This window comes from Myiozetetes cayanensis, unplaced genomic scaffold, assembly GCF_022539395.1.
Source record: "Myiozetetes cayanensis isolate MyiCay16 unplaced genomic scaffold, myiCay2020 scf21, whole genome shotgun sequence".
NCBI lineage: Eukaryota > Metazoa > Chordata > Aves > Passeriformes > Tyrannidae > Myiozetetes > Myiozetetes cayanensis.
The window spans coordinates 8,970,256-8,986,782 of record NW_026087423.1 but is presented as its reverse complement, the minus strand read 5'-3'; the positions used below and the strand labels follow the sequence as shown (position 1 = coordinate 8,986,782).

The window sequence follows — 16,527 nt, the reverse complement described above, 5'->3', positions numbered from 1 at the left end:
GGTCTCTTCCATCGCCACCCAGGATGAATCGGTGCAGCCATTAATGCAACCCAGTAAAATCCACGTCCTCCTCTTGGTGCTGCACGGAGGGAACATCCTGGACTCAGGAAGTGGTGACCAGAGCTCCAAGCAAGGGGATGTCAACACCATCACGACAGTGTTTGACACAGTGATGAGGGTGCATTACCCAGCTGCTCTTGGCCACATTGCCATCAAGCTTGTCCCCTGCCCGGCCATCTGCTCCGAAGCATTTTCCCTGGTGTCCAGGTAAACTGATGCTACTTTGTTGCATGGAGTGACACATCTGCAATTTCACTCTTGCTTTTGGTTTTTTTTTTCTTGTGGTTTTTTGTTTTGAGGGGGGAGGTTTGTTTTGTTTTATTCATTTCCCTGAAGTCTTCTGCATGTGTTATGGAAAGCTGTGACCATGCTTTGAGGATGCACTTGTTAATGTACCAGCGAGGCATTCAGTCTCAATTTCATACTGTGCTGCAGTGAATACAGGAATCATGCGGCACGAGTTCTGAGATTGATTTATTCTAATTAATCCAATAAATACTAAGGATTTAATTCCTTGTCTGAGGGTTGTTCTGCCAGTGTAAGTATGTTGTCCTTGAAGATTTACGTTTGATGGGAGGGAAAGATTTATTAAGCTCTCACCCACTGACAGAGGAATAAATGGCCTTTCTGTCTTGAGGCTTTTTTTTTTTTTTGTTAATGAACCACAACACTGACTGTACTGTCTGCAAATTGTTTTCCCCACCTTTTATGATGGGCTGAGTATTTCCAATGTCTCTTGGCCTTTGCAGCCTCAGCCCGTACAGTTATGATGAAGGCTGCCTGTCCAACAGCCAGGATCACATTCCCCTCGCTGCACTCCCTCTGTTGGCAACATCCTCCCCTCAGTACCAAGAAGCAGTGGCCACAGTCATTGTCAGAGCCAACCAGGCCTACAGTGAGTTCATCAGATCCCAGGAGGGCACATCATTCAATGGCCAGGTGAGCCAGGGGCTGTTGGTGAGCACAGTGAGGGGAGCAGCAGGAGAAGCAATTTCCTTCTGAAACTTTCTTTGCCATTAATCTCTCAGGAGGGATGGAAACATGACAGTGCTGAGCTGCAATAAGAAAGTGTCGTGCTTTCCATTGCTTTCTCTCTGAGAGAGATTATTGCTTATGTTCTGTCTCAAACCTTTGGGATTCAAAGCAAAGTCTGAGTTCGTGTTCAGAAATGGAGCTACAAAGCTGTGAAGTTAATCAATTTTCAGCGTGACACACCTTTCTGAAGCAGGAATGCTGCTTTTGTTACCAAACACATGGTCTCTTCTCCTTTGCAAACCGAGGCTGTTTAAGCATTCCTGTCCTGAGTGGACCTTCAGCAGCTCGTGCTGGAGCTGTCACAGCAGCGGGGGTATTTTTTGAGGCTGTGTAGCTGCTGCACCCCATAAAAGACCATGACTGAGCTTCCCACCTCTGAGCAAAGGGACTCTCCAGCCCCACGAGGGCAGGGACATTGAACTGGCTGTCACATTGCTCTGCTGTGGTGTGATTTATCCACCCCGAGCTTCTTCCCAACCAGCCCTCTGCTACCCAGTGGTGCTTTACTGTGCCTGTCTGCTCAGTACCCTTGGAAGCAGGACAGTGTTACCCCTCAGGATACTAATGGGCAAAAGCACAGGGAAGCTTCCCTGAAGTAGCACAGGCATCTGGGAAGGGAGGAATCCAGCTTTGGTTTCCTGAGACTGGAGTAAGCCCTGGGATCAGGGCTCTGTGTTGCTCTCCCTTCGTTCCAGTTGGCTGGTGGGGACAGCCAGGACACATCAGCTGTGTGAGATAGTGGGAGTCTGCAGGCTCTGATGGATGTTCATTGAATGAGTAGTTTTCCTAATGAAAGCACTGGGCTTTTCTGTTGCTCCAGCTTGTGTAGGTGTAATCCAGCATCCATGTACCTGTCAGCTTGGAGCTGAAGTCAAGGGGTGCTTTTCTTTTATTTCCTTTTTATTTCTCCCCCCTCTCCTCTCCTGCTTTTGTCGCCTTTCTCAGGTCTGCTTGGTAGGGGACTGTGTTGGAGGAATCCTGGGATTTGATGCCTTATGCTACAGCAATCAGACCGTGTCCGAGAGCCAGAACAGCAGCCGGCGAGGAAGCGTTGTGAGTGTCCAGGTAATGCTGGCACCCAGTGGCTACTGGGACAGGTCTGCTGGCCACAGCACCTCCAGGGCTCCTGTTTTCAGTAGGGATCTTCCCCCAAAAAAAACAAAGACTCGATTCCTTACCAATGGCAAACGTGTCACAGTTTGGGTGCGCTGGCTCTGAACGGGGATGTTTCACCCTCTGGTGGGAAGCAGCACCCACACCCACAGAAGGTGGTTTAGCCTGAGGTACTGTGTTGTCCTCAGCTGGATCTTGGGGTAGATGGGGAAAGGAGGGTGGAAGGAGAAGGTTGTAGTGTGAGTCTATTCCTGATTCAGCTGTTCAGAGTGCCAGATCCGTATATTTCAAATCCCAGGATACGGACCTTCTGTCTCCTGGAATAACGGTGAACAACAGCTATTGTTCCGGTGGCTCTAATCTGGAAGCCAGCAGACACCTCAGCAGGAGCAACATTGACATTCCTCGTAGCAACGGAGAAGATCCAAAGAAGCAGCTGCCACGGAAAAGGAGTGATTCATCAACCTACGAACTGGACACGATAAAGCAGCATCAAGCCTTTCTCTCAAGGTAAGATTTAAGACTCAGAAGGAACAGAACCAGCAGTGTTCTGGAGCTGAGGCTGCTGCATGTGTGAAGCCTGAGTGTTGCTCTGTCACCCTGAGATAAGCAAGGTGGAGGAAAACATTTAATTTAGATTAGAGGGGCATTGATTCTGGTGGGTTGTATATGCAAAAAAAAAAATTAACAGCTTTCTTGCTGAGTGGCACTGAGAGAATCCAGCCTCTTTACTGCATCCATAGTGCAATGGCAAGAAGCCCTTCATGCTGTTGTGTGGCAGCCAAGGCTGTCAGGGAGCTGCTTCTCTGCTATGCTGCGAGTGTGGGATGGAGGTCATAAAGCAAATGTAGAAATCGTGCGAGCGGAGTCGGTGAAGCAGAACTGGGAATCCAGCGCTGGATTGATTTTGAAGCGTCTCTGAAGCCTGATTTTGAGTTATTCTGTCCCCTGCCAGGGCTGCTCCATTGCACCAAGGACGGGTTTCAGATTTGTTACTCAGCTGTTGACGCCCCTGATATCACATTCCTAAGCTTCCTCAAATGGACCCTCAGAAATGTATTCCTTAACATAACCGATGGAATTTTAATAGCAGCCTTTCCATGGCCACCGCTTGTTCAGGGATTACTTCTGTAAACCCAGAGGATTTTTCTGACTGAGTCATCTCCTTCGACCTGTGGGACTGGACAGCCCAGACTTTTTCCTCCAGCAGGCCTGTAGGAACTGCAGTAAATATCCTCTTAATCCCTCCTCTCCCACATCCCAGGAATTGGGAAGCAGTGTCCCCCCACAGCAAACACACTGCCTGCATTGCAGCTGTTCAAGGTTGCTCCTTTTTCCTTGTGCTGAGCTGGAGGCTTCTCCTGCATTTTCCCCTCCTTCACTACTTGGAACCACTGTTTCAGCACAGGGATTTGTGTTGTCCTGCCATGTCAGGGGCCTTTTGTAAATGATTTATAGGAGAGAGAAGGTATCAAAGCGAATGTTGTTGGTGCACAGAGATACGATATTCGGAGAGACAGCTGCATTTACAAAACCCACAATAAGCTTCCTGGCTATTTCCAGCAGGTTAATGAGAGGCAATCAGGCTCTTGGTCTTACCTTCTCAAAACAGCCTCCTGTGTTACAGGAGAAAATATGAGTCGTGCAAAAATGTGCTCATTCTCCTCCTTGTTATTGACCTCAGGGGCACGGACTCAGTTAATGGAAGCGAGCTGGCGTCTTGATGCAGTTTTACACCTATTTTAGAACAAGTGCTGGGCCTGACATGGATAATGGATTGCACAGTTTTATTTTCCAAATTGCTTTGTGCTGATCCTTCGTGTTCCACCTCTGAAGGGTTGTGCCTGCTCCCAACATGAAGTACTTGTGGGTCCCTGGCAAGAGCTGTCGGTATTCGGTGGGCTGATGGATTGGTGTCTTTTTCCTTCTTTAGAGATTTAAATCTTTTTAAATCTCCTTTTAGACCTTGGGTTAAAAACTAGTCTCTTCCCAGAGCTCAAGAGCAGGATTCCCTCAGGGAAAAGGGCAGGTTGAAGCTCTGCTGTGTGAGCTCTCTCCCTGGTGCAGCGAAGGGAGAGCAGAGATTCACCTCAGCCCCTCCTGCGTGTCCCACACCAGTCCTGGACCTTGTGCTCACAGCCATCCGTACAGAGCAGCACCTTCCTCAGCAGAGTGTCCTGTCAGCCTCTGTCACCAGGGAATGATTTTTCCCGTACAAAACCCAAGCCCTGATGTGACGTGGCTTCGGGCAGGAGATTGGCAGAACAGAGCCAAGCTTCCCTAATGGGCTCAGCAGACGGGCAGCCTGGCACACAGGGACCTTCCTGTCCGTACCCACTGCAGATTCCAGCCTGTGCCAAAGACACTCATTTTTATTCATGTATCAGACCTACCCACTTCTCTGGGATAATGCCCAGCAAGCCAGAGCAGCATCTGGAGATTACAATCACACATTTATTTTTAAATTCAGTCCTTCTGCACAACTACATTATTTCTGGCTGTGCTGTACTTGTATTATTGTAAATGAGTTGATTTGCTTCTGAAATCCATAAGCTCTTGTTTAATTAATGCACACAGTACATCTGCTGCTTTTTAAAGGGAGAACAGGGCACTGTAGGTTGTTTGGAGCTTGATAGATTCTGAGTTCCCCTTGGCTCTCATTTCTTTTGATTGCTGAAAAGACTATCAAGTTCACAGCAAAGGGAGAGAACTCTCCAAATTGCTTAGTGCTGTAAGTGCTCTCGTTCTTCCCTTCCTCACGAAGACATGCTGTGGGAAGCCAGGTGGGACACACCAAAGACACCTTGTACCCATCCTGCCATCGGAATAGTCTTCCCTTTGTGCCTCTGTTGGAATCCTGGTGCTGTTGCCTTGTCTTCTGCAAACCTGACCGTGTTCTGAGTGACTTTGCATTCCTCACACACAGCAAACTTGCTGCGTTGCAGTCTTGTTAGCGAAAGTAATTTAAGCTCCACTGAAGGTGGTTTGTTTCAGCCGTGTTTGAGCGTTGTGCATGTCGGCACAGCGGTCTCAGGGAAGCTCATTTGCATCCCAGAAACGGGAACATGCTCATTTTCACTGTCGCTGCTGCAACCCCCCCTGTTCCTCTCGCTTTTGACATCACTGTTTTGACTTCCCGTGATCCGTGCGTCTGGCATAAGTGAGCTGATCGGTCTCCCTGTGGTTGGGAAGTGGGAGAGCCGAGCATGTGCCTGTGTGCAGCTCCAGAGGATACAGTGACAGCGCAGCAGGAGCAGACGGCGCTTCGGCATCCCTTGGGAGCGGCGTTCGGCAGAGGAGCTGTCTCTGGGATGATGCGTTATTTGCCACAGCAGGAAAACAAAGTCTGGGTGAAACCTGCGCTTCTTCCCGAAAGTGTGAGCTTTTTCCAGCTGCTCATTGCCTGACTGGCTGTCCCAGAGGATGAGTGTGAGCAACTGCTCCGGTGCCAGGGTGAGGGAAGAGCCCAGTTCTGGTGAGCCCAGCAGAGCTGGGGTGTCCCTGCCCTCAGCAATGGCCTTGATGAGCAAGGGCTGTTGCATGTGAGGACGTGGCAAGTGCTGGTCACCACCTGGGGCTTTGACTTGGGGCCACAGAGCTGGCAGGAGGCTGTTGGATTTGTGTCGTTCCTGATTCCAGGCCAGTAAACCTCTTATCCAGCACAACTGTTGTGATATCCATTTACCCTACATATTTTACAGAACCTGTTCTGATGGTTTTTTAAAGTGTTTGCAAACTCCCCGTTAAGGCACTGCTGCTGCTTTGTCTTCAACTCTCTGCTTCTAATTACAATGAGCTAACCCAGCCTGGCTGCTGTCAGAATCTGCACAACCTGGAGGGCGAAGGAAATCGCAGCTCAGTGCTTTTGGGTGGTGACAGAGGAGTCTGAGAAACTGCTTTGTGAACGAGGTTATTGGTGTTACACATCTGGCATTTCCCAATTCCACATCTAGACTGCAAAGGAGCAACTCTCCCTAACGTGGGGGTGGATTCCCACATCCATCTAAGAGCTCCTGGTGCTTATTCTGAGTGTCTAAGGGAAATGTGAATTTAAATCTCTTATTGCCCAGCCTGGATCACATACTGTTGGAGTTTTGCAACAGATTTGAAACCTGAGAGAGGGGAAGGGAAACTGGACATGTTTTATGTAGTTATTGTTTCTAAATTCAGTTACTTGGAGTTGTTGGGCTGAGTTTGAGAGGTAGTTTGGTTATAACTTGGCAGATGTGGCCTCGTGGGCAGAAGAGAAGTGGGAGAATCCTGGTTGCAGGATAAATATGATTTACCACATGGCCACTGAGTGAATTACCCCAAATTCCCATTCCCAGTGAGTGCCATCCACACACATGGAATCTGTGGTGCAACTTCGATGCACGAAGGTATCAGAAATCCTCCTGCAGATTTGATGTTTCTTCTTCTCTTTCCCCTTCTTTCTTTTTTTTTATTTTTTTGTTGTTATTTTCAGTCCAATAGCATTTGTCCAACTACTTCCATGAGGAAGAAAGGGGTGAGCACAGCTTTCCATAACATTTGAGAATGAGGTGAAGGAAGAGTCAGAAAGCACAGCAGTAACATGTGGCATGGAGTGAATCGCTGCAAACCCGCTTTTTTCCCTGCTACACTAGTAATTTTAGCTTGTTGGTTATTTTCTCTTGCAAATAAGTGTCCTACTAGCAGCAACCAAGATTTGGACTCCTCAGAGGAGAGAAACATTTTGAGGACAGTGTGTGTAAAAGAACCCACTTGAAGCTTGGATTTGTACAGTGATGCCGGTGGAACGGGATCGCTGTGGGTTGATTAGCACAGTTCCCTCACTGAAGAGAGAGAAATTATATTCCCTGTCAATCACTGATCCAGGCTTTACTTTTGAAAACACAGCATGAACAAAATTTTGACTTTATTTTCTTGTCCCAGTTTACATTCCAGTGTCCTGAGAAACGACCCCAGCTCCAGGCGATCGAGTAGTTCCACAATGTTGGATGGAGGAAATATTGGGAAGTTCGAATTTGAGATCACAGACTTCTTCCTCTTTGGTTCTCCCTTGGGCCTGGTTCTTGCCCTGCGAAAAACTGTAATTCCTGCTCTTGACAGTAAGTTCTGGTGCAAACTGCTGAGCTCCCTTGGTGGGGCTCAAATGCAGGAATTTGCTTAAATCCAAACATTTCTCTGTAGTATTTGTAATATTTCCAACCATTAAAAATACTGGACAATTCTTGAGTCTATAAGTACTGAATAAATTGTTTCAGTTGACCAAACTGTGAGATGAGGGAGATGATAAGCACTGATTAGCACTTTCTTTAACCCAACAGTTGTCCTTTTTACAGACAGATATTTACAATATTCTAACTAATAATCTTTTGATACTTGAGTTGGCTTTTTTTTTTTTTTCTCTTCTTCATCTTTTTAGTCTTTCAGCTCAGACCAGCTTGTCAGCAGGTCTATAACCTGTTCCACCCTGCAGACCCATCTGCTTCACGCCTCGAGCCTCTTCTGGAGAAGAAGTTCTACCTTTTGCCCCCCTTTAATATTCCCCGGTACCAGAGGTTCCCACTGGGCGATGGCAATTCTGCTGTTTTGGGTAAGTCACTCTGGGGCCACGTCAGCTGTTTAAAGGGCTGTTTCCACATTTTACATGAAGTTATCAAAGCAGTTGTTCCTGTAGCATTAGCCTTGTTCCTGGTTTACCAGAAAAGGAGTTTTCTTCCAGCAATATCAGTGCCTTGTGTCCCTCTTGCCCTTTGTTTGTCACACAAGGGCCTTCAGCTGCTGAGACCTGCCTGTGAAAGTCCCTGTTTTACATCCAAACTGGTGCTTGTGACTGGGACTGAACGAAACAGGATTAACTTGGAAGAGTTTAGGCTTTCAGTGCTTGGAGGGCCAGTGAAGACTGGAAGGCACCAAGAAAACAGTGAGATGAGGAGATGATTTCCTTGGTTCCATCCTGTGCTTTTTCAGAGGGCAGGCTCCTGCAGGTCAGTGAGCTGGGGACAGTGCCTTGCCCTTCCCACCTTGCCAGTGAGACACTTTGTCTTCCTAGGAAACCTAGAACTCCTCTGCTGTCTGTGACCTCCTCACTTGCTCTGCCCCAATTACAGCTGTAAGAGAGTCCAAAACTCTTGTGTTCATGCCCTTCTTGACCATGCCCTGCCTCAGCTCCCATTTCATCAGTGCTCTTGCAGTTGGTCCAGTAAAATAAATCCTATTTCCTGCCATCCCCACCTCACTCCTGTGCCTGGACTCTCATGGGCTCTTGCTATTTCAAGTGCAGGCTCTCATTGCAAGGAGCTCTCAGGAAGCTCAACATTGTGCAGAACTAAATTTGACCTTTTTGCTTCACCTAAAGCTTTAGTTCCCTGCAAGGGCCAGGGCTTTGGGGCAATTGCAAGAACAATTCACCGTAATTTTTCCCCTGGCTAGGGATTCTTAGTCTGTGACTGATTAAATTAAATTGCAACTAAGAGTCCCTACTATAAAACTAGACTTCAAACACACAAGAAATCCTGCCAGCAAACCAGAGGAGAAAAACAAAGCCACCAGCTGGAAAGATTGGGGTTTGGTGGTTGTTTTTCCCCAAGCTCTGGGGGGGAGCATTCCATTTGATTAATACTTCAATCATGCAGGATTAAATGAAGAAGACTCTTATGTCTAGAGCTGAATAATTCTGGTCATCCTATGCATCATTTTCAAATTGAAAATGAAAAGCAGTGGTCTTCTGTGTATCAGTGTCCTTAAAGGCTGTAATTGCTGAATCCTGAGGTCTGGTTTGTTAAATGGGCACAAACTAAACCCCACGTTTAATAAAGCGAATAAAACACATTCTGCAGGCCCCACTCACTTGTCAGATTTAGCAAAGATCTTGCTGCGACACTTCTCAAAAATGGATCCACCCACAACTACATTTGTACCCAGGCCAGTTGCAACCACTCTGGGAATCTATAGCAACTTGAAAAGCAATTTGCTTTTTTGGGTGAATTCTGCTGCAGGGGGCTGCTTAAAAAAATTATGCCTGAACATCTTACTTTGTTCTTCTTAAATAATACCTTCCAAAGCCCCTGTTCTCACTGAACCCAGAGACAGAGGCCCCACTGACACTAAACAGCCTGTGTTCTGGTTATCATTCTGTGCAGCAGCAGGGATTTTAGTAGAGTGCTTGGAGAGACGCTTGTTATGTGGTGGAAAAGAGTTAAACAGCAATTGGCTCAACTTAGGAGAGGGGCAGAGTGATTGCAAAACCTTCTCCAGGTTTGAGCCTTGTTATTTTAAGAGCCACTGCTGTACCTTAATGAATAAAAGTGACAAAAACCAACTTTAAATTCATTTCCTGTAAGACAAGGCCTCTTCATTTGCTTATCATAAAGGAACAGGCTATTCCTTCCCATCAGAGTCCAAATTTCAGCGTGATGTGCACATTACCCAGAAGGACTGACCATGATTCACCAAGCCACTGCTGAAGTTGTGTTCACTGTAGGGCGCTCCAGGAAAGTTAATTGCTGCTGTAATTAAGCTGTATGTTTTGTTGATCACATAAAATTCAGGTGTAATTAGTTCTGTACCAAACCTTCTGTAACACTGCTCATGCACATCTACTCATGCAGGCAGCTTTTTTTTTTAAAGTCCATAATTCAGAAATCTTCTTAGACTGGTTTTTTTCCCGCATCTTCATTCGTTTCATTTCAATGAATTTGCAGAGTAAAATCAAACTCACATCCCTGGTTGCTCCTGTGCTTTGCACTATGTAGGCTGTGAGTCTGATTCTCCCATTACATGTTTTTTTCCCCTCCTAGTAAAAAGATTTCTCTGGATCTGCTGGGTATTTATGGATTTGGCTCATTGGAGAAGCGGGTTAAGAGGACTCCCTTTTGTTGTTGAAATGCCATTGTTGTGTTCTCCTCTGCTCCCAGTTAATCTCTGATGTGAGTCTGTTTGGAAAGTCACCCCTGTTTTGTTTCTTTTACTCTCTTTGAAGGTTGTCTGTTCATTGAAGGCTCATAGTTAAGTGCTGGGGTGTAACTGTTTGTACGTTTAACACTTTGTGGCCGCACGTCTGTTGTTCTTTGTCCTTCTGTTATGTTTTGTTTTTTTTTTTTTTCTTCCCCATCTGCTTCCAGTTGAGACAATCCAGAACAATCCCATCCTCCTCATGGAAAGTAGCCCTCTGGGTGCTCTCCAGCACCAGGACAGCTTCATGGAAACAAGTATCCCCGTTCCCGTACTGAATTGGCAAGATGTTCCCAATAAAAGTGCTGGTTTTGCTGAGTGTGTGTAATCTACACTTTTGTATTGTCTGTGGTGTTGGGTTCTTGGGGTGCTTTTTTGGAGATCATACTCTTGCCTCCTGGGGTTGAAATCCTCGTGCTGTGTCTCGGGCCGTACCACATGAAATCACCAGTTGGGATCACGCTCGGGGCTGGGAGACCCACCATGGCAGCAGCAGGTTGGGTTTGCGGACTGTCCTGTTCTGGTGGCCCTGCCTGTGTGGTATTCACGTGGGCAGATCCCTTGGGAAAGGGTTGTCAGCAGTCACCTCCAATGAATGCTTGTGTCACACCAGGTTTTGTCCCTTTGAGTCTCTCACGTTTGGACACTCCTCGTGGCTCTGCCCAACACAGCGACCGAGGCTTTCGGATCCCAGGGTGGCTCTGTGTGTTGGCTTTTTTTAAATTAATTTCTCGTCTTCTGTCTTAAAAGCAAAGTTTGATGCATTTGTTTTGCCTTATCTTCCATTGCAAACGCTGCATGGCCTCGTTTATTCTGGTTGTGGCTGGTGCTGCATCTTCAGTTTTGATGAGACTTGACTTTGGTTTGGTTTCTTCTCCCCTGTGTGTCTCACTTGCCCCTTCTCATGCCTTTCTTGGTGTTTTGCATCGAGAGCTGGGTTTGCTGCCCTGTTGTCTTTAACAAGCTGATCCTGTGGGATGTTATGTGGTCATACAGGATGGTGACACTTCCGGCCATCCCGCATCGTCTCTCCCTTTGTCTCTGGAAGGTGCAGATGATTTTTGGGAGTGCACTTGTCACGTTGCCTGTGCTGTGAGGTTCTGTTACAAAGCAGAGGGAAAGGATCTGGTGCTATTAATTAATCACTTTGGAGGTCATTAATGAAATGCCATTTAGCTGTCAGCTGATATTGCCTGTGGTCAGGACAGAGCTTTTAGAAGCATCCCTTGCCTGTGGTGGGGGGTTGGAATTAGATGATCTTTGAAGTCCCTTCCAACCCAAACCATTCTAGGATTTGATGATTCTCTGCTGTTTAACTTGTGTGCCAAGAGCACAGTGTGGCCAATGCAGTGCTTGGCTTGACTGTGGCAAGTGCTGAATCCCAGTTCAGCCACCAGACTGCAGGAAATTTCCAGAATCATGACAAAAAAATGGGCAACAGAAATCTGTAGTTCTTGATCTCAGGGCAGCAACTGCAGAGTGCCCAGCACTGAGCAGTGACTCCAGTGCAGGCAGGGTCTGGCCTGTGCTGAGCAGCTGGCTGGCTTTTCTGGGTTTAATTTTTTATTTTTATTGAACTGTACATATTTTTTGATTGCTTTCAGTATTTCTTTGTTGCTTTGCTGCAACAGCTCACCCTGCAGATAGCACGTATCAAAATCTGTCACTCAGGTACCCCAAGGACTTCCCTGAGAGGATGGCCCAGAGCTGTTCACTCTGTGGGGAACAGTGAGAACACTGACAAATGAGTCCATAAATGATGGGGCACAGCACAGAAATAAGTGTTAAAGATGCATTGTAGGCCAAAAAAAAAGGTGATTTGGCTGCCTGTGTTCCCTGTAATGGAAGTGCAGTTTAATCTCGGGTTATGGCACTGGTTGTGCCATGTGGTTTGAGCACCAGCAGGTGCTTTGCTGGCAGGGAGGGTGTTCAGGACACTGCTCCAGCCAGGTCTCCTTGTGTTCCCTCTGATAAAGCCTGCCCTGAGCCACAGTACAAAGTGCACTTCAGCCAGTGCAGTAAACCAGGGCACCTCTGTCCTTATCTAGTGATGAAGGAACAGCTAATCTTGATCAAAGTCTTGCTGCTGCTGGACCTTCTGACTTCACCCTGGCCTTTGCTGGAAAACCTCCCTGTGGTTGTCAGGAGATGAGTTGTGGCTGGGGATGCACTTCTGCAGTGCAGGGGACTTCAGATGGCTCCCTTTAGGAGTCTCTGCGGGCATGGCAGCATCTGTGACATCCCACCCTGGTCACTACAGCCCCCAAGAAAGCCCCCTTAGTTTCAGGATTGCTACATAAGGGATTTGGTGCAAAGAATACACAGAGTTAGGAAACACATTGTTATGTTTGGTGAGTTTTTTTCTGCAAGTCAGGTCCCAGGATTTTCTTTGGAAGTCACAGTTTTGGGGTGGAGGAAGCTTGCCTCAGGGAGCAATAATGCATAAAACAGGTTTTTCTCCACATTTCCTGCCCTGCCTGTTCTTGGCCCTTGTTTTTCTTAGAAACTGCCTTTTTTTTCAGGGACAGAGGGTGTGTAGCTTGGGAAAAGTGAGAAACACAAGAGCAACCTGAGTGGGCTGGAGCACAGGAGCACTGCTGTTGGGTGGCACCTCGTGCCCTGCAGAGCAGCCAGCAGTGTGGGTGACACTGAACTGAACAGTTCAGTAATGCTAAAACACTTCAGGTTTTTATAGGAGTGAGAATTATTCCTCTGGTGGCTCTAGGATGGGGTTGGAAGGGCTGTTCAGGTTGGGTGTTTTTCTTGCAAACTCATCGCCTTCCAAAATCCCTGATCAGGCCCAGGAAAGCGAGATTGGCTAAGAAAGGAGAGGGAGGGGTAAGCAGGGAAGAGATGAGAGGGTTGTCCCAGGTCCTGCAGCAATGGGAATGAGACCCTTTACACTTCAGATCTTTCTGGGGTTCAGTGCAGCTCCTGTTCTCTGCTTGAATTGTCTCCTCTTGCTCGAGCTGGTGCTTTGCACAGTCAGAAAACAGCACTGGGCTGTGGATGCTGGTCACAGCCTTGACAGGCAGCAGCTCGAGGCAAGGTGAAAAGAGAGGGGGAAAATGCTGAGAAAGTGATGCTGCTAATGGCCTTTCAGGCACAACGTGGGCAGTGTGTGCAGCTCATCATCGGGTCAGGCTCCCGCCAAGGCTCAGATCTCGCAGTCCACAAAGCTTTTACACAGAGCAGCTTGTGGCCTGATTTTCCCTGCAGAGAACAGAACTCTTTTACCAACACGTAGCCACACATTTTCAGCTTCATACATTCCCTCTCTCTTGGCTGCAGCAAGATTTGTGTGGGCACAGGCACTGCTGCTGCGAACTGAGAGATGGGAGGGAGAAAATCAGTAGCCCCAAGCAAAAAAAAAAAGATCGATATTAAAATGAACCAGTTGCCAAAACAACGCCCTGTGTCAGCTGCACACTGGGATTAGTCCAGGGATATCTGAAGTGGCTGAAATAGGTGAAGGGTGTTGGTGTGTGGGAGTGAGGTACTCACGTTTCCCCTGGCACCTCCTGCCTGGCTGAGAGCACAGACCTGTGGGTCAGGTACCTGGGGGTAAAGTTCAGGTGCTGCTCCTCAGGTGCAGCAGAGATGGGCAACCTTAAAACCTTAAAAAATTAAGTAAATGGCTTTGCTTTTGCATGTTCCTGCCATGCTGGTGCTGCCTGCTATGAAGCACCTGGTATTGGCATTACAAACCTCTGCAGTGCAGGAGCATTTAATTAATCCCATTTAACTGGGCCTCGTAACATCCACAGAGAGGGGTGAATGTTCTTCCACTGTTACAGAGAGAAAACCGAAATGCAGAGATTTTGTGATGACTTTCAGCATCTCTCAAGTTTGCCATTTGAGGTCCTTTTCTCTCCAATCCTTACATAAAGTCCGTGTGAGCATGATTTTAAATCTTCCTTTTCTGTATTTATGTACTAAGGGGTTAGGCCACACTTGGTAAACCTCAGGTTTGGATCTAAACATTCAGACATGCTCGTTGTACCAGAAAAGCTCTGTTTTCACAGAGACTGAGCATTCCCAGATCTGCCAGCTCTGATGGGAGAAGCAGGTGCTGAGCACCAGGCTCTTTCACTAGATCTTACTTCAGTTTAACGAGTGTTGGCTGTATCCATTAGCAATAAAATACACGTTCAAATTAGTCCCTGCCAGGCATGAAGATGTTTTCTTGATTTTTTTTTTCATTACTGTTTTTATCTTGATGAAGTTAATTTAAATCTAAATATTTCAAGAAAACAAAGATCCCCTTTCAAAGGTTGTTTTTTTTGTTGTTCTCCTTACCTGGGTTATTTTGTCTTGATGTGAATATATAAAATTGTGTATATTCACATCTGTTTGTATGACACATGCTTGTTACTGCTGCTTGAATAAGCCTGCCTGGGTTTTTCTTTGGATCTGATTTTTGAGCTACTTATTTTGCTTCTCTCAATCAAAGACTGCTCCTCCAGCCACATGTCTGTGCCTGCTGCGCTCTTTGCTTTCTTTTCAAACCAGAGCTCCGATGATACATGGTGGTTTTTGTTTTTTTCATTCCAATCCGTTCTGAAAGGTGTTTGCACCTCCCAGCTTTGTTTGCCTCCTGCCTCTTCCCTGAGTTCACCTTGCCCAGCCTCTGTCTGTTGGTCTAATATTTTGATTTCCCTGTTTCAACTTTGTAGCAGATGTTGTTCAGTCTCATGGTGCCGTCTTCGTGGAAAACGCGTCCCTGTCCACCCCCATTTCAGCCCCTCAGTTCAGGGGCTTCCGGAGAGCCAGTGAGATCAGCATTGCCAGCCAGGTCTCAGGAATGGCAGACAGTTACACTGCTTCCAACATAGCCAACAGTAAGTGTTCCACCCCTCCGAGACCCCGCTCGCTGCCGCTCCGCTCTCCGACCACGCTCCGGGCCGAGCCACACAGCTTCTGTCTGTCTGTCTGTCTGTCCGGGGCCGTGCTTCCCATTAATCACCACAAGTTGGAATTGGTCTGCCTTCGCCCGGTTTTGCCACAGGCAGTGCTGTGTGTTATCACATCCCCCCTGGAAGGACAGGTGATATATTTGATGGTCACGCAGGGACCACCGCTGTGTTTTGCATGTTGGACTGTGCTGGTGATAAATTGTTAAAAAAAAATAGAATAATTGCTAATTCTGAGCACCATTTGGCTGCTGTGTGTGGTGAGGGCTAATCCAAAGGGATGTTTCTGTGCTGCTGTGATAAGTTGTGAAGAACTGGTCAGGATCAGCACTTCCAGATTGGTAATGCAGGATGTAGCTTGATGCAGATCCCTCAACTGTGGCCCAGGAAAACAGGGATGAGTAAGCCCCTCTGTAAGAGAGCAAGGATAGGTTTGTTCAGAACAGAACATTTATTACTTTGCATTAGAAATTCAGATCTCTTGTAGCCTGCAGGGCAGCTCACAGTCAGCCAGTTATGACCCATATCCCAGAGCCGAATGAGGAATGAAAGGGATTTTATTCGTTATTTTTTCCCCAAGACTGTATGATTTCCCAGCTAATACAGTGGAGAAGAACAGACTTCGTTAACAGTTCTTCTTTGTTTCAGCTGAACTGTGAGATGAACACTCTGTGCCCTCAGGGACCTCTGATAATTCAGACCCAAAAAGGCTGAAAACTTAAATTAAAAAAAAAAACAAACACAACAAACAAATCCATATGAAAAAATCTTCAACCCAAACTTTATTTCCAGAAGGTGGCTAAAATTTAGAGATGTTCCTGGCACAGGCTGTGAATTACTCAGTCCATAATTAATTGCTGAGGTTAATAAGGCTCCCTGAGGCAGGTGTGAGTTGCTGAAGGTCTGTGGGTGCTACTCAGGGGCTGCTGTAACCTCTTGCCCTGTTTGAGGCAACGCTCAGCAGCAGGAAAAAATAAGTACCTGGGCTCTGATGAACAAGGTTTTCCTTCCCAAAGCGCATCCGAGAGCCGATGCTGCACTCCCAGAGCGTGTCCTTGTCCTGGTAAGACATCTGGCCAGGTGCTTGCTAAATATCAATCTGCTTGGGAAGAAGCTCCTGGGGGAGAAGGTGCTTGTTTTGTGCTGGTTTGTGGTGGGGTGTTCTTGCCGGGGTGATGCCCCAAGGCCGCCGTGTCGCGATGGAGGGATCCTGCCAGAGCTGCGGCAGGGCCGGGCCCACACAGCGCTCGCCTCTCTGCTTTCCCCGTGCTCCCCCCCTCCTCGTGTAGCTTCTGCTTTGTGTAATTTATTCCTCCACGCATTTCACAGCTGTCAAAACCTGTTTCTGAGCTCAAGGAGGACGAGCGTGGCCGCAGCAGGGGCTGCAGGTGCTCCCTGTCCCGGTGTGCCGGCTCCTCACGGCTGTCACGGCCCCTTCCCTCAGCCCCCGAGTGCCGGCGTGTCCCCT

At 47.3% G+C, this 16,527-nt stretch overlaps 1 protein-coding gene across 1 annotated transcript in view; it reads left to right on the top strand.

Moving 5' to 3' along the window:
* PITPNM2 (phosphatidylinositol transfer protein membrane associated 2) overlaps positions 1–16,527 on the top strand; it is a 112,312-nt gene that overhangs the window by 82,479 nt on the left and 13,306 nt on the right. The window contains 8 exon segments of the mRNA XM_050318802.1: positions 23–267; positions 810–999; positions 2,041–2,160; positions 2,507–2,718; positions 7,123–7,298; positions 7,616–7,786; positions 10,317–10,466; positions 14,823–14,987. Of these exon segments, the coding sequence (XP_050174759.1) occupies positions 23–267; positions 810–999; positions 2,041–2,160; positions 2,507–2,718; positions 7,123–7,298; positions 7,616–7,786; positions 10,317–10,466; positions 14,823–14,987 (1,429 nt within the window).